The sequence below is a fragment of the Spermophilus citellus genome (assembly GCF_964194105.1).
Source record: "Spermophilus citellus genome assembly, chromosome: 4".
In the NCBI taxonomy this organism is placed as follows: domain Eukaryota; kingdom Metazoa; phylum Chordata; class Mammalia; order Rodentia; family Sciuridae; genus Spermophilus; species Spermophilus citellus.
The window spans coordinates 99,826,613-99,851,491 of NC_138185.1; the positions used below are offsets into that span (position 1 = coordinate 99,826,613).

The 24,879-nt window shown below is 39.1% G+C and overlaps 1 protein-coding gene across 1 annotated transcript; it reads left to right on the forward strand.

Annotated features, from left to right (window-relative positions):
- Positions 1-522: 522 nt before the first annotated feature.
- On the forward strand, positions 523-12,003 carry BCL2A1 (BCL2 related protein A1). The gene is made up of 2 exons (XM_081293319.1): positions 523-1,100; positions 11,801-12,003. Exons 1-2 carry the CDS (start codon positions 681-683, stop codon positions 11,906-11,908), a joined length of 528 nt encoding a protein of 175 aa, XP_081149445.1. The 5' UTR covers positions 523-680; the 3' UTR covers positions 11,909-12,003.
- Positions 12,004-24,879: the final 12,876 nt, after the last annotated feature.

The window sequence follows — 24,879 nt, forward strand, 5'->3', positions numbered from 1 at the left end:
GGTGGGGTGGGGATATAGTGGAAAATACTTGAAAGAGTTTGTTTATTCAGGTTCACTGCAACCTCAATTACCAGCTTCTGGTGGTCAAACCTATTTTCTGGCCTTGGTATGGAAAGGACATCCTGTCTGAAAGAATCTTTATGGCTTGTTGCATATAGCGAAAGAAGCCAAATGGCCTTTTCTGAAGTTTTAGTTCCTCAAGGGATTTCAGCCTGAAATAACAGGCCAATTTGGCATATTTTGAGATGACACATCTTCCACTCCTTCAATACCTATGAATGGAATTTCTGGCTGTTTTGGTAATCCTAAAATTAACTTTTTGAGGAACTGCCAAACCTTTTCACAAGATATGTACTCAATCTCCACTCCGGTGAGCAATGTATGAGGATCCTAATATCTCCACATCCTCACCCTTGAGACTTTTAAAACTGAATTCACAGGATGAGGAAGTGGCCTCTCTGAAATGTTTTCCTCTTTCACATTTGAACTTTCTCTTTCACATGCAGCCTACACTCGAAAGTGACTAGGAGGAAGGATACTATACCATGATGCAAACAGAAATTCCACCAGCCTCCAGATAACATGTGTCACGCCTCTGCCAAGCTCTGTAAGCATTTGCTTCGACTGGCCTCCACGGCCTCCAGAGGAACCTGCTCCGGGCTGCTCTGCACCAGTGGAAGATGAATGACTGTGAGTTCAGGTTCATCCACACGCTGGCTCAGGACTACCTGCAGCACGTCCTGCAGGTACCGCAACGTGGGTCAAGTCCCAGCAAAACGTCCAAAGTGTTACAAAATGTGGCTTTCTCAGTCCAAAAAGAAGTTGAAAAGAATCTGAAACCATACTTGGACAATTTTGATGTGGTATCTGCTGATACTGCCAGAACAATATTCAATCAAGTGATGGAAAAGGAATTTGAAGATGGCATCATGAACTGGGGAAGGATTGTGACCATATTTGCCTTCGGAGGAGTTCTGGTCAAGAAACTTCTGCGAGAGCGGATTGCCCCTGCTGTGGATTCCGACGAGGAGATCTCTTACTTTGTGGCTGAGTTCATTATGAATAATGCAGGAGAATGGATAAGGCAAAATGGAGGCTGGGTATGTGTGATGGAAATTTTTTTCATTCTTTGTACTATGAAATAGGAATTCAGAGTTTCCTTGCTAATGGAAGCCACCATCACAAAACACCTACTTAAGAATTTAATTTTCTTTGGATAGTTTGTTTTAGAAATTTTTAATTTAAAAAAACCTAACATCTTTCTGGCTCATTTCCAGTTAATACTAGACCTTTTTAGCTGGAAAACCCTTACAGTTTTTATTTCTGACAGTATGAATTACAGTAATGAGGTCTGGGGACCTATAAAGCAGCTTTCTAATGCATCTTCAGAATCAACAGCACAGGCAATCTAGAACTTACTTTTTGCTAGGGCTGTCACAACAATGTAGAATTAGTACAGAAACACTTGGTATTAGATGTTGTCATATGTAGGTATTTATTATGTTGAAAAAGATAAGTGTATATTTTTGCAAGTTCATTACTTACAAATTAATTTTTTGTCAGTTTTCTAATATAAAAATTCTGGACTGTGGTTAAAGAGAACCATTACTTAATATTTTTAAAATAAAAATTCACATTATTATCAGTACCTCAAAAAGCTAAGACTGTGTAGGGACCTATGAGAGAATTCATGTTGGTAAGAACCCTTTTTAAAACTTTTATTTTGGTATTTTTAATTTTTTTAGTGGATCTCTTTCAAATACAGGAGATTGAAATGGTATGTTTAAGACATGAGTTTCTGGTAGTGAAGATAAATGAGCTTCTTAAAAACTCCCTTCCCATTATATAAAATTTAGAGTATGCCTCGACAAAGTTATATGTGGAAATGAAACTCTCTCCTTGTCCAAGTGGTTGACTGGGAAATACATCCTCTCTGGCAGGAAAGAGCAGAGAATTTCTGGTTGCAGAAAAGAAGCCTTTTACAGCTGGATGTATATGCTTCCTTTTATGTCCCAATACACTACATTCTTAGTTTTTAAAAGCACCTATGTGCCCATGGAGCTTCTCTTCAAGGCCCAATCCAAACTCTCATCTATCCTAAGTGATAACTACTCTTGTCTATTATTTCACATGCAAAACATGCTATATATATAGGAAATACCTAGCATTCTTTTTTCTAGGGATAGGGTTTTATTATTTTGCCCAGATTGACCTCGAACTCCTGACCTCAAGCAATTCTCTGCCTTGACCTCCCAAGTAGCTGGAACCACAGGCATGGCCCAGCATGCCTGGCTAACAGATTGCTGTTGTTTGGTGGTGAGAATCAAACCCAGAGCTTTCCACAGGCTAATAACACACCCTACCACTGCACAATACCCTCGGCCTCATAGTATTTCTTTGTTAAAAAATTTATGTGTGTGTGTGTGTGTGTGTGTGTGTGTGTGTGTGTGTTAAAATTCTACATGGTACTTAATTTTCAACTTATCTTTTTTCAACCAAGACTATTTATAATAGGATTTATTTATTTATTCATTTATACTGGAGATTGAACCCAGAGGCATTTTACCACTGAGCTACATTCCCAGTTCTCTTTAGTTTTATTTTGAGACAGATCTTGCTAAATTGCTGACAATGGCCTTGAAATTGCTAACCTCTTGCCTCCTGGGGATTATGGGCCTGTGCCATTCTGTTCTGCTAAAATAGTATTCTTAAAAGTATGTCATATATTCTGTTGTATGTAAATGCTGTCGAATAGTTGGCCATGTCTAGTTGGTGAAAATTTAGGTTATTTCCAGAGTTGTCTACCATGAACAATGCTTCACTGAATAATCTTTATGTGTACCTTCCCTCCTGCAGGTGTGGGTTTTCTAGGGTGGATGTTGCTTTTCTGAGCTGTGGTACATGTCTATTGTTTAATCTACTGGATCCTTGCCCTCCAAAGTGGTTCTGGGAAGTTACACTCCATCAGGAGCTTGTTAGAGTATCCAACAATTCCCTACATACCAGAAGACTAACATTACATTGTAGCAATCTTTCATAATTTTCCCAACTTGTCAGGTTAAAATAGATATATATTTAAACACATCTTGTTTTAATTCTTGTTTTTTTTTTAATAAGGCTAAATATCTTTTCATTTTGAGCATCTTTTCGGATGTTTACTAACAATTTCTAATTCTTCTTTAGGGATTTATCTGTTTATAGCCTTTGCCCATTTTCATTTTGACTTTTTCTTACTGATCTATAGGAATTCTTTGAATATTCTGGATATTTTTTATTTATTTTTATATGTGACAGTTATCTTCTAGTTTGTTGAGTATCTTTTAAAATGAACTATTCATGTCTTTAGTCATTATAAATATTTAAAAGTTTGATTCAGGTTAGGCATGGTGGCACATACCTGTAATCCCAGAGACTCAGGAGCCTGAGGCAGGAGGATCACAAGTTCAAGGCCAACCTCAACAACTAAGTGAGGCTTTAATCAACTTATCAAGACCATGTCCAAAATAAAAAATAGAAAGGGCTTGGGATGTTTCTCAGTGGTAAAGAGCTTCTGGGTTCAATTCCCCAGTATAAAAAAAAAGTTTGATGTAATCAGATTGATAAATCTTTTACTTGATACCATTTCCGTTTTATTTAAGGCCTTCTTGCCTAAGGATGGTGTTACTGCAACCAGTCTTCTTTTTAAATCATCTTCTTTTTCCTGGAATTCTTCTTTCTAACTCAGCCTGACTTAAGGCTGGGTGAATCATGTGAGATGCTTAGCCATGTTTTCTTCTAGCTGGCTGTGGGAAGCTGTACTGAAAGGCTGAGCAAAATTTCAGCATACTATTATAGCTTTCAAGTGATGGCAACTATTCTCTAGCACAGAGGCCCACATATGAGCCTGCAAGCTCTCTCTATAGGCTTGGACTATGTTCCTAGTGCTTGACATGCTACTTGGCAACACACAGACAGTGAATGCATGTTACTTAAAAATTTAACTTTTTCACAATGAATTTTATGAGTTCCTGGAACTCATAGTGAATGGAGGATGTTAAAAATGGTTCCTTAGAATGTCTAGAAATGTACTCTTATTTTGGGGGTGGTACTGGGGTTAGCAAACATGTGGCAGAAGAAAGCTCCCCCGACTGGAGATATAAATATATATAACTGCTTGCACACATACTCACCCTTTGTAACATTCTGTGCAGGCTCCCAGCTCTTCACTTTTACACCTGAGTAGCTTAGGTGTTATATGTGGTAGATAAACTTGCTAAGAGATCTTTTCAAAGCAATCTTGATACTTTGTTCCTAGCTCTCAGGAGACATTGATTCTGTTAATGACAGATAGAGCTCTTTTGAGTCAGTCGTACAGACATGGGAAACTGATATTATTTTCATAGTGTTGTTGACAAATATGCTTAAATGAATGAATTTACTCTTGAATGATTCATTTCATGGGAAATGTGCAATCACATGCTTACCACTAGTTAAGACAGGTGGCCCATAAAAAGAGGAAAAAGGCATTCACAATTTTATCAAGGGAGCACTGACTTCTCCCTTTTTTCCCTTCTGAGAAAAACTAAAAAAAAACCCCTACTGATCATAAAACACAAAATGTATGAACTAATTACATTTAAAACATGTCCAGAGACTTTATGAAAATTCTTGGATCAAAAATGTGGTATGGGGCTGAGTGTGATGCTGCACGCCTGTAATCCCAGGGGCTCGGGAGGTTGAAGCAGGAGGATCTCAAGTTCAAATAGAGTCTCAGTAACTTATGGAAACCCTAAGCAACTTAGTGAGACCCTGTCTCAATAAAAAAAAAAAAGGATGTGGCTTAGAGGTTAGGTGCCCCTGGATTCAATCCCTGGTACCCCCCCCCCCAAAAAAAAAAAAAAAAAAAAAGAAAAGAAAAGAAAAAAATGTGGTATGGGAGCACAGCACACATGTAAGAGCGGATTCAGCACATATGGGTTCATTCTAGACTCCAGTGCTTACTGTGTGACTTGAACAAATTACATGACTTCCCTAAATCTTATTTTCTCCTCTGTGAAACTATAGGAGAATATTGCAGCTTATCTTCTGGACTGATATAAGAATCAAATCACTAATGCAAAGCAAGAATCCTGCAAATAAGAACCCAATATAAAACTTGAGTTACTCTTATCAGTAGTAGTATTAGCTCGCTTCCATTGAAAGAATTTGATTAAATGTATTTAGTTTCCATAAGTTATATGACCAACTACAATTATTTATTAACCACCATGTAAAACAGGTGCACTAAAGGGAAAAAGTAAGGCCAGTGTATCAATAACAGGAATCATAATCTCATTCCTTATTGTTTCTTTTTTAAAATCAGCTTGACCTACTTTCTTTTCTTCCTTTCTTCCTTTTTAATTTCCTTCCTTCCTTCCTTCCTTCCTTCCTTCCTTCCTTCCTTCCTTCCTTCCTTCCTTCTTTCCTTCCAGATGTCTCATCTCTCTTTTTCTTCCTCTTTCACATTTACTATTATTTTCCATCCTCACTGCTAATTTGGAGTACTGAAAACGGATAGGTTCTCACAAGATCTGTTAGAAGAGTTAGTGTTATTTTTTTAGCTGTCTTCAGCATTTAGATCTCTGGTACCAGCAGTTTGGGAGGCTGAGGCAATAAGATCACAAGTTCAATGTCAGCATCAGCAACTTCAGCAAGGCCTTAAGCAACTTAGTGAGTTTCTGTCTCAAAAATAAAAATAAAAAGGACTGGGGATGTGGCTAAGTGGTTCAGTAACCATGGGTTAAATCCCTAGGGGAGGGAGGGAGGGAGAGAGAGAGAGAGAGAGAGAGAGAGAGAGAGAGAGAGAGAAGAATTTTTTTTTCTCCCTTGCGTGGTGCTGGGGATTGAACCTAGGATCTTTTGCATGCAGGCAAGTTCACCACTGAACTACATCTACAGCCAAAAGGTTGGTTTGTAGAAGCCATTAGAATGTGCTTTAGCAGCTCAGGGCAGGCCCAGGAATTCAGGACTAGGCTGGATTACCTAGCGAGTTCCTATCTTAAAAAATATGTTTTTGAACAGCAACTTTTGTCTTGCCCCTTTGGATCACCCTTCCTCTTGAGCCAGGTAACTTTCCTCCCTTCACTCCTTTCAATGGAGCACTCTTCTGCGCTTGTCTGTACTCCTGGAGTGGAAAGAATTCTCAGCCCATAGCTCACACAGGAGTAATCATGTCTACTTAATGCATCACTACATACCTCATGCTTAGCACAGGGCCATTTGCATAGAAGGTACCCAACTAATATTTGTGGATGGAATGAATCAGTGACCTAATATTGGAACAGGAGATTTGAATTCCAATTTTCTTTCCTTATCACAGGTATAAACTTGAGTAGATTACTGAAGTACCTGTGACTCATCTTCCTTAAATAATGCATGTTATAATAAAATATGATATGCTATAACATAGTAATATATTTTATATACAGTATATTATGAAGACAGTACCTACTTTGGAAGGGAAGGTAAAGGACTAGAAAACATTTCTGTAAAAGTGCCTGGTGAACTGTCAGCTATGAGGGTTATACGAGAAAGTCCAAGAAGTTTAGATATATAATTATTGAAACTAAACTCCAAAAGAAAGCCCCTTTAAAGTAGAGATGTACATAGTTGGTGCTTTCCAAGTAACCAGAATATTAAAGCTTGGGTCATAAGAGTTAAGCCAAGAGGTTCTCTCTCTTTCCCTTCTTTCTCCCTCCCTCCCTCCCTCCCTTCCTTCCTTCCTCCCTTCTCTTCTGTCTCTCTTGCTCTAATTAATGGTCAAGTCAACTTAAGGCCAAGTGAATGGGCAGATTGGGCATACAGAGACAAATAGATGATTGACTAAAGTATAAAGATCTAATAGTGATATAATCTTGGGGTGGGGCTGTGGCTCAGTGGTAGCACACTTGACTGATATGGGTGAGGCACTGGGTTCGATTCTCAGCACCAAGCTATAAATAAATAAAAAAATAAAGATCTATCAACAACTAAAAAATATTTTAAAAAAAGATGTTAATAGTGATATAATCTTAAATATTGGGTGTGTCCTTTGATTAAATTGATCTTGCAGTCAAATGCTTATATTTCTTTTGAATTTTAACTTGAGAGTTTGAAATCACTTAGTAAAAAATAAGGTGAAATATAATTGCGATCACGTTGAAATGCCTGATTTTGACCCAAGAGTCAGAGGAAAAATCTTCCTGCAGAGCTCTCTAATTTTGGGAGTCAGCCTTGACTTCTTTCCCACGTCCAATCTATCAGCAAAAAGTGTCCATCCAGGGCCTTGAGGCTGCCTTCCTCTCCCACTTGACTCCATCACTAGGCTCCTAGCAATCTCCCTCCTTCCATTCTTCCCCTGCTAAGATCTGTTGTGTGCATAGCAGCCAGAGAGATATTTTAAAACTGAATTAGATTATGTCCTGGCCTAAGCAAAACCCTCCAGGATGCCCCTTCACCTTGGGAACAAAAACACAAAGTCGTGACCCCCAAACCCAAAGCCCTACACCATCTAGCCTTCAAACACCTCCCAAATCTCATTTTCTATGAATCTCTTCTGAGCTGTTGTAGCCTAGGATTCCTTGGATAAGCTCAGCACATTCTACCCTCAAGGCCTTTGCACTTGCTATTGCCTCTGCCTGGAACAATCTCCCCCCAGATGTTTGCATGGCTCCCTTCTTCCCTTCCCTTCCTCTTCCCTTCTTCCCTCTGCTCCAAGGCTGCCTCCTCAGAGAAGTCTTCAGTGATTACTCCATCTAAGGCAGTACCACTGCTACTCTCTGTCCCATGCCTACAGTGTTTCCTTCAAAACAGTTTTCACAGCTGTACACATTACATATTTATTTTCTTATCAGCTTATTATCTGTCTCTGTGATGAGAATTTAAGCTTAGGGAGGGCAGGGATCCTGGGTATTTTGTTCATCACTGTTTCCCATGCTTTAAATAGTACCTGGGGTGTAGTCAGTGTTCAGTGAATATTTCTTAAATGAATAAAGGAGCAAATAATCTCTAGAGAATTGGGAATAATATTTTGGTATTATAATATAGTGTTTGCCAATAGATTTGAAAAAGCCTGAAGTTTCTGATTTTCTTCACATTATTGATATAATGCATATTGTAGTCTGTTTTCTGCTGCTATAACAGAATATTACAGTCAGGGTAAATTATAGGGAAAAGAAATTTTCTGAGAGGCTGGGAACTATCAAATAGAAAGACTATATTTGGCGAAGGCCCCTTTGCCACACTGCAGTATGGTAGAAGGTATCACATGGAAAGAGACAGAGAGAGACAGACAGACAGACAGAAAAACACATAAAGGGAAAATAAAAGGAGGCTGAACCTCCTCCCTTGTATAATTCTACATGCTTCTTCAATAACAGCCGTAATATATAGGGTGAGCCCCCCATGATCTAAGCAACTCTTCAAGGTTGATCTTAAGATCACACAATTTTAATGGCAATTAAAATTCAGCTGGGTTTTGGAGGGGACATTCAAACTATAACAGTCTCATATATTAATTTATGCTTTAGGTTTTCTTAAAACCAGAATAGCTTAATTTAACCAACTATCACTATTCCCAGAAATGTTCCCTGGACATTCCTTGTTTACTAGGATAATACTGAATCCTTATTTATACATATATTTTTATATAATGATCTTAAGATACAAATTGCATCATTAAAGGAAATATTTTTGAAAAGAATATTTTAAAAAAATATTTATTATTTTTTAGATTTCGGCGTACACAACATCTTTGTATGTGGTGCTGAGGATCGAACCCGGGGCGCACGTATGCCAGGCGAGCATGCTACTGCTTGAGCCACATCCCCAGCCCTGAAAAGAATATCTTTAAAAAGCATATTTTAAGGAGGAAAAAATCCCCCCCACACTACTATCACATATACACATGTGGATATGATATTTATATGTAAAAAAATAATTAGGGTATACATAGCAGTTTCTTTTTTTTAATTAACTAATTAATTTTACAGTAGAATGCATTTTGACATACATTACACAAATGGAGCACAACTTCTGATTCCTCTGGCTGTACATGGAGCAGTCTCTTTATATTATAAATATTTTTAACATTGTCTCACATATTTCAGGTTAACATTTCTAATGTCTATAGAACATTTCATTAATGTGACATGATTTACTTAAATAATTCCCAATTTTTGGACATTTGGGTTGTTTCCAACAGTTTTTCTTTATAGAAATAATGATTTGGGGACTGGGGTTGTAGCTCAGTGGTAGAGTACTCACCTAGTATGCATGAGGCACTGGGTTCAATCTTCAGAACTACATAAATGTAAATAAAGATATTGTGTCCACGTAAACCTAAAAAATAAATATTAAAAAAAAGAAATAATGATTTGAGGGGCTGGGGTTGTGGCTCAGTGGTGGAGTGCTCGCCTAACACATGCGAGACGCTGTTTGATGACTTATGTTTTATGACTTTCTGTTTCATTTATCCTCAGCACCACATAAAAATAAATAAAATAAAGTCATTGTGTCCAACTAAAACTAAAAAAATATTAAAAAAAGAAATAATGATTTGATAGTGAACATGGGTATGTTTACCTTTCCCCTCCCCCAAGTATTTTGAACCATTGTCTAATGATAACTTTCTCACAGTGGAGTGAGTGGTTCATAAGATACGAGAATTACATTACTCATACCTACTGGATACATATTGCTTTCCAAAAGGATTGTACCAATGGAACAACATCAGCATTGGGCAGTATTATTAAAAAAATAATTTATTTCATAGGCTTAAAACAAAGCCAATTTAATAGATCTAAGAAACAATAAGATTGTAGTAAAATTGAATTTCTTTAATTGCTAGTAATATCAAACTTCCCCATAGATTTGTTAATGACTTATGTTTGATGACTTTCTGTTTCATTGGAATGAACTCTTTCATAGTAAATGTAAATATTTTCTCAATCTGTTGTTCTTTTGGTTTTTCATAGTTTAAAAAATGGTTTCATCTTGGGGCTGGAGTTGTGGCTCAGTGGTAGAGTGCTTGCCTAGCAGGCATGAGGCACTGGGTTTGATCCTCAGCACCACATAAAAATTAATACAATTAAGGTATTGTGCCCATCTACAACTAAAAAAAAATTAAAAATGGTTTCATCTTCATGGCTGGATTTGTCCATTTTTCCTCTGTTCACTTTTTTTTTTTTACTTTAGAAGTTCAATGCATATAAAAGGTGACATATTACCTGCCCCATCAAATAGACAACAATCATTGTTATACTAGTTTGAAGTCACTTTAGGGCTGGGGTTGTAGATCAGTGGTAGAGCACTTGACTAACACGTGTAAAGCACTGGGTTCAATCCTCAGCACCACACCATATAAAAGTAAATAAATAAAATAAAGGTAATGTATCCATCTACAACTAAAAAAAATTTTTTTTAAAAAGTCATTTTAGAGGGGATTATTATACTTGCCAGATGTGGGCTTTTTCTAATTTCAAAATGTGGGGAATTCTAGGAAGGGAGCAATGAAATGTCTACATACCTAGAATGTGTGGGAAAATATGAGTGTGTAATGGTGGAAGGGGAAGAGGAAGAAGAGAGGAGCAGTTTCTTCATGCCCTAACATACAGCATGACAGCATGTGCCTCAGAGCATGAGACTACCCTTAGCATATAGGCAGAGCTGGCTTCCTTAGGCAATCCTTCAGATGGAAAATCCTGTCTGATGCCTATCCGCTCTGCCAGCAATCTTACAAAGATGATTCCAGGGCACTGCAGGACTCTCCAATCTCTTCTGACTATTAAAGAGATATTTGGCTCACTTTTTAGCATTAGTCATGCTAGGATATGAACTACCTTGAGGGCATTTATAACCCTAGATTCTGGAACTTACAAAATGTAGGGCAAATCTTTGCTAGATGAACCTTTCAAAAAATCATTTTAACAATTTTCTAATCCTTTTGGTGCTTGTTTGGAAATGCAGGGAGTGGAAAGAAGTGGAATATTTGCATTCCAATCCAGGTCCTACAGAGTTGGGTTATTTTAGATAGCTTACATTTTTCTGGGCCTCAATTTTCTCATTTGTTGAAATAAGAGAGGGCATAAGCTGGAAGTAATTTTCAATAAGGATGTTTTATAATCATAATTCATAAATTAACTGAATACAATATACAGCTCATTGGGTTATACTATTTTATTGAAAAACTATGTCTGGTCTCAAAAGGGAATGAATTGCAATAGAAATAGTCATCAGCCTGTTCATAGGCTCAAAAACACTGGTTTAATTTAGGTTTACCATGAGTCCTCATAATTCTCAATATGATAGTGTATAAATATAAATACATATTTCGATGCAAGGCAATTGAAAGAGAAAGAAAAAACTGAATTTGTTCCCTCTAAAGCTGTGCTTCTGTGCTGACTTGCTGTGCAGTCACATGTGGCTGCTGAATAATTGCAATGTGGTTGGTCTGAATTAAGGTGGAAGGATTTTGAATATTTGCTATGAAAAAAAATTCATTAATGATGTATACTGTTTTGAAATAATATTTTGAATATATTAAATATATCTTAAAATTATTTTCCCCCATTTCTTTTTATTTTTTCACACGTGGCTGCAAAAACATTAAAACCACAAGAATTCAAAATATGGCTAAGGCTATATTTCTTTTGTATGTTGCTACTTGAGAGAGGTAGAGAACAATGACAGAGCAAAATGTATAAAGCGGAGTAGCTATTTGCATCATTTAAATAAAAGTTTCTTTGTTTTTTTTAAAACTTAGCCTCTGCTAATTTTAAAAATGTTATGTTTTATTCTCTCCTAGGAAAATGGCTTTGTAAAGAAGTTTGAACCTAAATCTGGCTGGTTGACTTTTCTGGGAGTTACAGGGCAGATCTGTGAGATGCTGTCTCTCCTGAAGCAATACTATTGACCAAAAAGACACTGGCTGTTTCCAGAACTGTTGTCAACATGTGTGACTTCTGCTTTTAAACAAACAGCTTTGATGGTGTAACTTGACTTTACAGAGTTAAGGACACTTGGTCCTCATTTTATTGAATAAATTGTATGTATTTGTTCTCTCTATGTGATGTATGTCTTAATCTTTTAAGCTGTCTGGAACTTGAGCAAAAGGGCTCAGCCCAATATAGGAGTCAGGTATTGAAGTAAAGGATGATGACCCAGAAGGAGGTGTCTTTTCTGCCCCATGGCAGACTCTTTCTTAAGGGTATGCTCATCATCCTAATTTGTTCTCTGGGTCTCTAGCCTGAAGAGCACAGGGGCCCACCTCCCTCCTGGGTTCATGATTTCTGTGTCCCCAGGTGTTCCCATTGCTTCAAGTTCCCACTGATGCTCTCCTTAGTCTTCACCCTCTTTTGCCTGTCATTTGGGCTCAGTGGGCATAGCATACAGATATGCAGTTTTGAGGCTCAGAAAATGATACCCCAAAGTGAAGTCCTCGGAAGCAAAGTTTCTGTCTGACACTCTCTTTCCCTCCCATCTTTCACCCTTCTTTCTTTTCTTAAGCCAGACATAGAAACTAGAATTCATCTTCCTCAAGACAGGTCATAGAAATCAAGACCCCTCCCCCAAAAGTCAGCCTTGAAACCCAAAAATAGTACTCCAGCTTTCCCCCACATTTTGGTGTAAGAACAAATGAGGGAAATGTAGAAGGGCACAGGCAGCCAGGGTGAGATGGTGAGTCAGGGGCAGGGCCAGAGGAAGAGAGCATGATCTTCTCATGAGGTTAACTTCCTGCTTGACAAAAGTACAGGTCAAGTGGACACAAGCCGGGAAACCAATCAGACAGACACTTTCATACTTGTGCTCCAAAGCCGGGGACCCAATAGAAAAACTAAAACAGATGTGTGGAAAGAGGGGCCCAGTCAATAATAGGACAGGAGAGGAGATAAAGAAAGGAGGAAATTCCAGAGACCATAAAAAGGACAGGCCAAAACCCCCCCACCAGATTCCTGGCTCCAGGGCCCCTTCTCTTCAGAGAAGTGTATCTCTTTTGGTTTTGCAATAAACCTGCTGCATGCTTGCTATCTCTGTGTCCTGTTCTTCTGTTCTTAGTTGAACAGAGACAATGAACCCAGCCCTCCTAGACAGTTACATAAATTCTCTGGCTGATCTTGTCTGATTGTAAGTCATAAGACTTATATAAGCCAGATAGGCTCCTGCCGTAACTGGAAGGAAGGATACTACTCAGGCCAAGAAGAACCTGAATAGACAGGCCTTACTGCCCACCCACGAGACCATTAATATTAGATCACACTCTTGTTTCATTAGATCTGTGTGTGACGGTACCCACTTTATTGAACCTAAGCATAAAAATGGACAGTTCACCTTGAGTCTTTGGATCTTCAACCTGAAGTTTCCCATGTCACATGCAACTATGATACATTTGTTATCTTTTTCTCGTGTTAACCTGTCTTTTGTTGGGTGTTGGCCGTGATCCTTCCCAATAGGAAGCAAAAGATCCCCCTCTCCTTTGCCCCTACAGTAGGAAACTCTGGATGGTTTGAACAAAGACAATGGGGTAAATGATTCAGTACTGGGCCATTGTTAAACATTTTTTTTTCTTGTAAAAATTCACAAATTAGAAAACTTTATCTTTTGTTAGAACCTGTGTTCAATTTTTTTTTTCAAGAAAACCAGTGGGGCTGGGGTTATAGCTCAGTGATAGAGCATTTGATTAGCACACATGAGGGCTATCCTCAGTACCACATAAAAAATAAATGAATAAAAGAAGTTAGGAAAAAAAAAAAAGAATACCAGTGATTGTTTGTGTTCCAACTTTTAGGCCAGCAAAACCAATTGCAATGTGGCAACCCTATATCTTGTCCTTGACCCACCCCACCCCCAATCTCTACCCGTTGGGGCTTGCATTACCTTTCCTAGGAAACTGTCGGTAGATCTAATAAAGAAACTAGATCCATTCTCTCCCAAGCTTCAAGGGGAATTTCAGTTAGTGCTTTACTCACAAGGTGTGATTCCTAACGGTGGAGAGGTGGAGACAGTGAAGTGAGGACCGGAAGGATGAGGTCACTGGGGGCAAATCAGTAGGGAAGTCTTTGTGGCCAAGGTACCTTTGGCTTACTTATGAAATCTGAGACGCAGCTACTTATGCCATCTGGGGCTTGTGTCTACTGAGGGCAGGATAAGATTCCACATTTTCTTTTATTTCTTCCTGTTAAGGGTCTCACCCACTCCTGGAACTGCTTTTGTTTTAATTCGTTTTTGTATTAATGAGAGACATGTGGTAGGAATGAACAGTCAGGAGTGGACATAACAGGAAGTATGTATGCTACTACCTGGAATACGATTACACAAGAAGCCCTAAAATCTGGCTTTTACACAACAATTACCTCTTTAGCAATGTGACATTGGGAAATCAGTGACCCTTTCTGATTTGGTCTATGGCCTGATCTTGTAAACTACACCTCACTGTGCATTTGTTTATTAAATTAACTTTTTAAAAAATGGTTTTATGAACCTCAACTCTTACTGCATACACAAAAATTAAATTGAAACAGATCATAGACCTTAATGTTTGTTAAAACTAGGCTTTTAGAAGCAAATATAGGAGAAAATCTTCCCAATCTTGGAGTAGGCAGAGATTGTTTAGAACACAGATTCTAAATGGGTAATTTAGAAGTCACTGAAATTTAAATATTCTACTTTTAGCCCAGTGAGGGGGCCCACGCCTATAGTCTGAGCATTGGGGATGCTGAGGTGCAAGGATCTCTCAAGCTCACAGTTGCAGGCCAATCTGGGCAACACAGTGAGAATCTGTTTCAAAACAAACAAACAAAAACAGGACTGAAACAACAACAACAGGCAAACCCAAAAATTTTACTCTTAAAATGACACCATTAAGAACTGAAATGGGCCCAAGTATGGCGGCACACGCCTGTGTTCCCCGACGCTTGGGAGGCTGAGGCAGGAGGATGGTCAGACTGAGCAACTAAGTCTGTCTCAAAATAAAAAATAAAGAGAACTGGTGATGAAGCGCAGTGGTAAAGTGCCCCTAAATTCAATCCTACCTACTAAATGGTGGGGGAGGGGAAATAACTCAAATGGGGCATCTGAATTATATTTCAATAAAGCTATAAAAACCCCCAAACAAACAAAAAATAAAACCTCTCAAAAGGCAAGCCACAGAATAGGAGACAATATATATCACATTAATCTCTAAGGACTTGTATCCAGAATATCTACAATGATCTTATAACTCAATAGTAAGAAGACCATCAACCTAATTTTAAAAATGAGCAAAAGATTTGGACACTTTACTAAAGCAGATATACAGATGAATAATGAACAGGGAAAAGATGCTTAATGCCATTAGTCATCAAGGGAAGCAAACTAAAACCACAGTGAAAGTTGGGATGAGTGGCTTGATCCTGTGGTCCCAGTTACTCAAGAGACTGAGGCAAGGGGATCACTTGAGCCCAGGAATTAGAGACCAGCCCTGACAATGTGGTGAGACTCTATCTCAAAAAACCAAACAAAACCAAAGTACCACAACTTGAGACCACTATATACCCTCTAGTACAGCTAAAATGAAACTATTCAGTTTTGGAAAAATGCGGAGCAAATGAAACTTTTACAGACCATGGTGACAATGTCTACTTTGGAAACAGGTTGGAAATTTTGTATAAAGTTAAACATAAGGGGCTGGGTTTGTGGCTCAGTGGTAGAGCACTTGCCTAGCATGTGGGAGGCACTGGGTTCAATTCTTAGCACTGCATATAAATAAATAAAACTCCATTGACAACTAAAAAGCATTGTTTTAAAAAGTTAAATATAAACTTACGCTAGGATCCAGAATTTCTACTTCTATACCAGTCATAGCAGCTTTATTCCAAACAGGGAATAACCTAAATGTTTATCAATAGGTGAGCAATTTCAGAATCTCCATAAAATAGATTTTTTAAGCAACAAAAAGGAAAACTACTGATACATGCAAAGGAATTATAAATCTCAAAGACATGGTGAGCAAAAGGAGCCAGGTGCCAAAGAGTTCTTAGCATATTAGTTCATTCACATGAAGCTAGAGCAAATCTAATACAGTGTTGCAGAAAGTAGATCAGTTGTTGGTTGGGCTGGGTGGGGAGTTAACTGGGAGAGGACTTTTCAAGGTGATAATCCGTCTACATCTGGTGGTAGTTCCATGGGTGTGATTTGTCAAAATTCAGAGAGATGTACACTTAAAACTGGTGCATTTTATTGTAGATAAAAAAATGTCTTCATGAAGTTGATTCAGAAAAGAGTCTTTGTTTTTGTGGAAAATCATCAACCCTCATCGTCAGCAATGTAAACAATACGGAAAAGTACAAGAGAAATAAAAACCACTAGAATAATAAAGTGGAATGTTATTAATGGCCAGAGTAAAATCATGAAACATTATTATTTTTGTTTTATCATCCGAAAGGACCTTGTCACCTTGTCATGGTGAATTAAATCCCTGCTGACATTCCAGTAGACCCTCCTCTCCCCATGGTTTGCTCCCTACTTTACTTGACCCTTTTCCTTTCAATTCTGTCCTTCTTGGTGGTCTGTCCCTTCTGTAGCTCTCCTGGGCTGCTTTCAACCTTTGCCACAGACTTTGGCACCTTATTGCCCCTGCCTAGACTGCTTTCCTGCCTCCTCACCTGGTTAATGTCTACTTGTCCTTCAGCTCTCAGTCCACAGGTTGCTTCATCAAGAATGCTTTCCCTGATGAGTTTCAAATCTCCAGTGACAATCTCTCAAAACACCAGCTACAAAACAAGCCCACTGTTACAGTTGTATGATTTTTAACTCAGTTTAGATGTTTCTCCAACAGCTAGTTCCACATGGGCAGGAACCATGGCTATTTTGACTAACCATTTTATCTCAGAGCCTAGTTCAGAGCCTGGCAAGAGTTCAATAAATACATGCTTAAAAATATATGAGAATAAAAACTAACTTGTTTGGGAAGAGATAACTGTTAAACTATGACGCAAAGAAAAGACCACCGACTCCAATTTAAATCAAATTAAAGCAAGATTATTATTCTGACCGGCCGGGACTCTCCCTCTCCTGAAATCTGTGGGAATAGAAGACAGTACCCTGGCTCTCTAGGAGCGCAGTTTTATAGCACAAAAAGTTGCAAAAGGGGGGTGTCTTGAGAACTTGCAGATAACAGGATTTTGACAAGCATAATACAAAGGCAGGTAGTAGGTTGATGGTCTAAATGGTTCAGCACTTAGGGAGTAAATTTAGATCCCAACATCAGAATTTATGAGGAGCCACTAAGGTTTCAGAGAGGGTTGTTCTCTGGTCAGGGAAAACCAGGCCTGGGTGAGTTCAAGGCACGGGCAGGCATTCAAGCAAGTTTAGAAATCTCAGTAATTCATAGTAAAGCAGAAATTAACTTTTCATGCCTTTGTGATGAGATGTCTCCCAATCTTAAGAGGGAATTAGGCTGGGTTTATCAAACACACGAGGCTGGGGTGAGTTGGAACATTATGTCCTCGGCAATAGTATGGCAGAGAGCAATGGCTGTTCACTGGTCATTTTGCATGTGTTAGGAACTTTATTGTTTTGGTGCTTGATGAACTTTGGGGATTGATGAACTTGGGTAGAATTCAGTTAATAAAAAAAATTATTAAAATTACAAGTGAATAAATCTTCACAAATTGAACCCAGGCCTTTGCACATGCTAAGGAACTTTAGATAATATGTCTTTTAACACCCCCTGTGAGGATGGCCTTAGGCCTGAGCCTAAGCAACTCCATTTTAAAACTCCAGTTTGAAACCTGCAGTCTCACCAGCCCTCCAGTAGGGCCCTCAGGCACAAAAAGTCACTTCTCCCCACCCTGATAAACTCAGGGTGACCTCACCTGGTAAGAGGGAAAGTCGCTGGATTAGAGGGAAAGGTGAAAAGATCGGAGTGGGGACCACCAGACTAGATGATATAACCCCGTGGGTAAATGATGTCACTGAGAAATCCGGTGGCAGCTGATAAGGATTGAAAGGGGGGTCAAAAGCCCTAAAATTTGGTATAAATAATAGAACAACTGAATAGACATTCAGCCAGCCGACAATGATGCCCTCACACTGAGAGCCTGGTGAGGACCTGGATTGACATCCCAACACTTTTCATGGTTTGCTGATCCTTTGCATCTTCCTCACCACTCTCAAACTCTACAGCCACACCGTGACGCTGGTGAGAGCTGCAACTTCTCCCTATGACCCTCTCCTGGACTGGCCATCAGCTCCACCCCAGGAGAAGCCTGCCTTGGTTCCTGACCTCATCACTGCGGTCTGAGTGAGTGGGCATCTGCTGGACTTAAAGCCTAAGGCTTGAGGCTTTTGATCTGACACTCGAACTTAGCGTTCAGAGGGAATGTCTGTCGTTAGCCTGTCATGATTAAGTGTATTTTGCAGTGCTTAGAACGAATCTAGAATTGTTTGCTGTGAATTAATTAATCTAGAATTGTTTGCTGTTGATTATGTCTATTGCAGTGCCTAGCATTAAGGATTGTAGTTTTCTTGATTAAGAACCTATAGAGTGCAACTGTATTGAATGATTTGAGTGAATAAAGCATTGATAGGGCAGAAGCGCGTGGACATTCTTTATTTCTCCCCCTGGACTGCATAAGCCGCACTTTTTGCCCATTGTGACACCCCCCCAACCCCCACCCCACCCCACCCCTGCCCAGTACTGGGAATATAACTCAGGGCCACGTGCATGCTAGGCAAGCACTTTACCACTGAGTAACATCTATGACCCCTTTGATGTTATTTTGAGATAGGGTCAGGATGGTTTTGAACTTGCAATCCTCCTGACTCGTCTTCTCAATTAGCTGAGATTACAGGTGCATGCCACCATGCCTATCTTAACTTTTTTAATCTTCATGACCGTCTTTTGAAGTAGATAACATCCCCATTTTACTGTTGGAAAAAAAACAGGCTTAAAACAAGTAAGAAACTTGCCCAAGTTTATAGAATTGGGTGAGTGTGTCAGAGGTGACACTGGGCCTCAGGGAGGCCTCCAGAGCTCAGGCTGGTCCTCACTTCCTGGACCTCCTCCTATTGCTCTACTTACTCTGATCTCATGGAGCTGCCCAGTCACTCTCCTACTTCTCCACCCCTTTCACAAGTCGAAACTGCATGAAGGCCAGCTGGGTGGAACTGGCTTCCCCACCAGTGGGGAGGACCTTTGGTGGCCAGGTGGGTGTCCTCACACTCACTCATCATCAACCCCCCAACTTTTTTTTTTGATCCTCTCTATGAGATCACCCCTAACTTGAACTGACTGTCACTATTTTAGACCCAGAAACTTTTTGCAAAGGGTACAAAGTTGCTGACAGGGAAATGTTGCTTTGTAACTTCCCCAGAATGTGAAAATAAAACAAGCTTTCTCATTGGGAGTTCTCTGTGGCTCTTTCTGCGGGATGATGCTGTTTAGGGTCACATCATCAGGAAGGGGCATGGCCAAATCATTTTTCCATGGTGTCGGTGAGTTTTCTCTGGTTCATCTGCCATAAGACCACAGGCAGCATTTTTAAGAGAGCTGACGGAGCGCAGGGCTATGATTTATAGCTTTAGCAGAGTGAATTAAACCAGCTCAAGCGAGATCCAAACCCATGACCAATGTTTAAACTGTTTTAAAGTAGACGGTGGATGACTCTGCTGTTTGAGCCACAGAATAATGTATATATAGATTTTAGTGTTCTAAACACTTGCGACACAACTATTTTGAAACAATTTCATGGTCATTGAGCTTGCTTCCTATTTTATTAACAACTTCCATATATCCTCTCCACCATATCTACTCACCTACTCTGCATCTGTATTTTCCTTTCTTGCTGCTGTTGCCAATCAGTTATTCCAGGGCCAACCTCTACCCTTGGGTATCAGACCTCGTTCCTTATTCCCTCTGTAGGACGCCTCTTCATCCTCACTCTTCTGCATCACACAGTTTCCCTTCTATACCACATCAGTCCTACTGGCACACAAACGTAATGTGATTTCTCCTATGGTAAAAACGAACAAGACACAAGAAGACAAAACAAAGGCCAGGCACAGTGGCAAGTGCTTGTAGTCCCAGCTACTCGGGAGGCTGAGGTGGAAGGATTACTTGAGCCCACAAGTTGGAGATGAGCCTGGGCAACATAGTGAGGCCCTGTCCCAAAACAAACAAGAGAGCAAAAAATTAACCTAAAAGAAAAAAAAAAAGCCAAGACAAAACAAAGCACATAGTCTCTTAGCAGATACTCCATTTTTTCTGCTTTTTTTCATAGAAAAACTGCTCAGTGATAGAGCACTTGCCTAGCACGCAAAAGGCCCTGGGTTCAATTCCCAGTACCTCACTCCAGTCAGAATGGCCATTATCAACAATACAAGTAATAATAAATGTTGGCGAAGATGTGGGGAAAAGGGTACCCTCATATACTGCTGGCGGGGCTGCAAATTGGTGCAACCATTATGGAAAGCAGTATGGAGATTCCTCAAAAAACTGGGAATGGAACAACCATTTGAAGCAGTTATCCCACTCCTTGGTATATATTCAAAGGACTTAAAAATCAGCATACTGCGGCAACACAGCCACATCATATTTATGGCAGTACATTTATAATAGCTAAGCTATGAAACCAACGTAGATGCCCATTAACAGAAGAATGGATTAAAAAAATGTAGTTTATATACACAATTGAATATTACTCAGCCATGAAGAAGAATGACTTGATGACATTCACTGGTAAATGGATGGATCTGGAGATTGTCATGCTAAGTGAAATAAGCCAATCCCCAAAGACCAAAGGTTCAGTGTTCTCTCTGATATGTGGATGCTGACCCACAACAAAGGGAGTGGAGAGGAAAGAAGTTCTGTGGATTAAAAAAGGGAATAAAGGGAAAGGGGGGGGGATAGCAATAGGGAAGATAGTGGAATGAAACTGACCTAACTTTCCTGTGTACATGTATGAATATACCACAGTGATGATACAGTGAATCTCAACATTTTATACATCCATAAGACTGGGATCCTAACTAGAATAAGATATATTCCATGTTTGTATAAATATATCAAAATAGAGTCTACTGTCATGTATAACTAAAAAGAGTAAATAAGAAAAATTCTCAGTACCACAAAACAAAAAAACAGACAAAAGACATCTATACTTGCTGTAATTCCTCTCTTCTTATTGAGTTGTGGGCATTTTACATTCAGTCTTTTATCCCCACTACCAAGTTCAAGAGTGAATTCTCAGTTCCTAACGTTCTTGATATGTGCCATTTTATGCAGTGGCTGACTCTCTCTCTCTCTCTCTCTCTCTCTCTCTTAAATATTTTTAGTTGTAGATGGACCACAATACCTTTATTTTATTAATTCATTTATTTGTGGTGATGGGGATTGAACCCAGGACCTTGTACACACAAGGCAGGCACTCTACCAACTGAGCTATATTCCCCAATCTCTCTCTCTTTTTTTAATATCTTTATTTTATAATTATTTTATTTTTATGTGGTGCTGAGGATCGAACCCAGTGCCTCATGTCTGCTAGTGGTGAGCGCTCTACCACTGAGCCCCAGCCCCAGCCCCCACCCTGACTCTCTTTTTAAAAATATTTTTTAGTTGTCAACGGACCTTTATTTTATTTATTGATATGTGGTGCTGAGAATCAAACCCAATATCTCACACTGAACCACAACCCCAGCCCTTGACTTTTTTTTAATACATATTTTTACTTGACTTTGGGGACACCACTCTCTTGGTTCTCGTCTTACCTTTGTGGCCACTCTGTATGTCCTTAGATGAATCTTCCTGAGTTGAACTCCTTAATACTAAATATTATTGTAGTGCTCTGGCTAGTACTTGGCTCATTTTCTCTTCCTTATCTATACTCATCTTCTAGATATCTCATTCAGCACAGTGACCTTAAGGATCAATCATATGCTTATGACCTCCAAATTCTTATTTCTAGCCAAGACCTCTCCTCTGAACTCCAAACAGAGAAATCCAACTACTGATCTGACGTTTCTGTATTTGGATGATTAGCAAGCATATCAAATCTGCTATGTCCAAAACATAGTGATTTTCATCAATATCCACTTCAAACCTATAACCCCGGAATCCTTCCCCATCCTAGTTGATAGGATCTCCATTTTTCCACCCACTGAAAGTGGAAATCCTTTAGACGCTGGTTATTTTCTTTATTTCCCTATACACATCCAATCATCAGCAAATGGTTCTATCATCAAAGCATACCCAGTATTCCACTGTTAGTGTCTTCACTATTGCCATACTTATGTGAGCTACCCAAATCTCTTGTACAGATTTTGTAGTGACCTCCTCTTCTTTCTTGTTCCTTGACTCTCTACAGTTTATTCCCAGCATGCAGTCAGAAGGAACCTCTGATATAAGACCATACTGACATTAGGGATAATGCATTCTTGATAAGTGCTCTATCAATGACCTACACCCTCACTCCAGCTGATCATTGTTAGAGGGCTCTGATCACGGTAGAGAGCCATCCATGGTAGCCATGAACACCCAGAAAAACAATGCCTCCAGAATTTAGCAGAGGCATCTGACCCATGGCACTATTTCTCTATCACTCTGGTATTTCCTCCTTCAGGAGCCCTCAGATTTCTCTGCTTGCCTATTTACTGTGTCCTTTTGCTTTCCATCTTAGTAATATCTAACCAGCTGCTGGAACCAGAAACATATTTTTTTTTCTGGGATTACCCTTGAATATTCCTTTGATTCTCCAAAAATTGATAGAATCTTGGCAACAATTCTTCTTCTTCACACAAAACCTTTATTTTATTTGTTTATTTTTTACGTGGTGCTGGGGATTGAACCCAATGCCTCAAGCATACTAGGCAAGTGTTCTACCACTAAGCCACAACCCAGGCCCAATTTTACTTGTTTTTTTTCTTTTTTTTTTTTTTTTTTGAGAGAGAGAGAGAGAGAGAGAGAGAGAGAGAGAGAGAGAATGAATATGAGAATTTTTTAATATTTATTTTTTAGTTTATGATGGACACAACATCTTTATTTTATTTTATGTGGTGCTGAGGATCGAATCCAGCGCCCCGAGCATGCCAGGTGAGCGCACTACCGCTTGAGCCACATCCCCAGCCCCAATTTTACTTCTTAATATCTCTTAATCTACTCACTTCCTTACTTCTCCCTAACTCCTTTGTTAGTCCAAGCCTTTGTTAGTACCATTGCTTCCTGCCTGGATCACTGCAGGAGACTTTTCCCTGGTGTGAGACATTTTTAGCCCTCTTGGATAACATTCAGCATATTAATCTTAGAATGTAAATTTGATGTCACCTCTTTGCTTAAAATCATTCAATGACTTTCCGTTATTCTTAGGAACTCAACTTCTTCCCTCAAATTGTGTCATCCTCCCACCTCCACTACAGCTTGAGTTGGACTTAATGACGTACTTCCAAAGAAAAGAGTATACAAAGGGGAAGCAAAGTGACTGCCGTGGAGAAGCCTGGTAAACCTACTCTGGTCAAGTGATCAAGGTTATCACCACCAAGACTGATTGATAGCAACCCCCTGTTACATCACATGATGAAAGGGGCATTTAATATATGTGCTATTGTTCCTCCAAACTTCAACCCTAAGGAAAACATCAGACAAACACAAATTGAGAGACATTTTACAGAATACCTGGCCTAAACTTCTCAAAACTGCCAAGATAATGTAAAACAAGGAAAGCCTGAAAAATTATCCCATTCTAGAGTTGTCATGGAGACATGACAACTAAACACAGTGTGAAATCCTAGATCCAAAAAGAGACATCAGTAGAAAAACTAGTGAGATCTGAATCAAGCCTAGAGTTTAGTCAATAGTAACATACCAGAGTTGGATTCTTAGTGTGACAATGTTCAATGGTAATGAAAGATTAACATTAACATCTGAAGAAACTGAGTGAGGGATATGTGGAAACTCTGTATTACCTTTGTGTGACCCCCAAATTATTCTGAAATAAATTTAGTAAAAACAAACTCATGCTGGGAGTGGTGGCACATGCCTTCTGTGACTTGGAGGCTGAAGCAGGAGGATTGCAGGTTTGAAGTTAGCCTTAGCATTTTAGTGAGGCTCTAAGGAACTTAGTGAGATCCTATCTCAAAACAAACAAACAAAAAAAATAAATAAATAAAATAAAAAGGGCTTTGGGATGTGGTTCAGTGGTTAAGCACCCATGAGTTCAATCCCTGATACCAAAAAAAAAAAAAAAAAAAAAAAAAAAAAACCCAAACAAAATCAAAACATAAAAAGAAGCTCATGTCATCCGGACACTGATTTTTCAGACACTGATTTTTTTCAGTCTCATCTGCCTGTCTCCTCCTTGCTCTGTGTTGATTAGCCATTCTGGCTATCTTGGAATTCCTCTAAAACATCATGCTTAGTTAGGACCTTTGTACATGCAGTTGTTTCTTCCTGAAAAACTCTCCAACATTCCCTTTCTCTGCTATCTCTACTCATCCTCCCACCTAGTGAATACTCACAATGCCTTGAGATTTCAGCTGAAAAGTCCCTTCTTGAGATTTGGGGGAACAATGGGGTTCACCAGGCAAACTACTGATCTGTTGAAATGGAGAGAATGCTAACTCTGTTAGGGCTTCTATTTCTTTACACAAATCTGTACTTGCTGCATACACTGAGCTATGGTAGTGCTTCTCAAATTTTAATATGGATACAAATCACCAAGGACTTGTGTTAAAATACTGATTTGGACTCTTGTCAATCTGGGGAGGGTCTGAGATTCTGCATGTCTAACCATCTTCCAGGTGACACTGATTCTTGCTGGTACATGGACCACAGTTAAGTAGAAAGTATTGGTAAACAAATCCTGTTTTGGATATAGGTCTATGAATTTAAGAATGGTCCAGACCATGAATGAAATC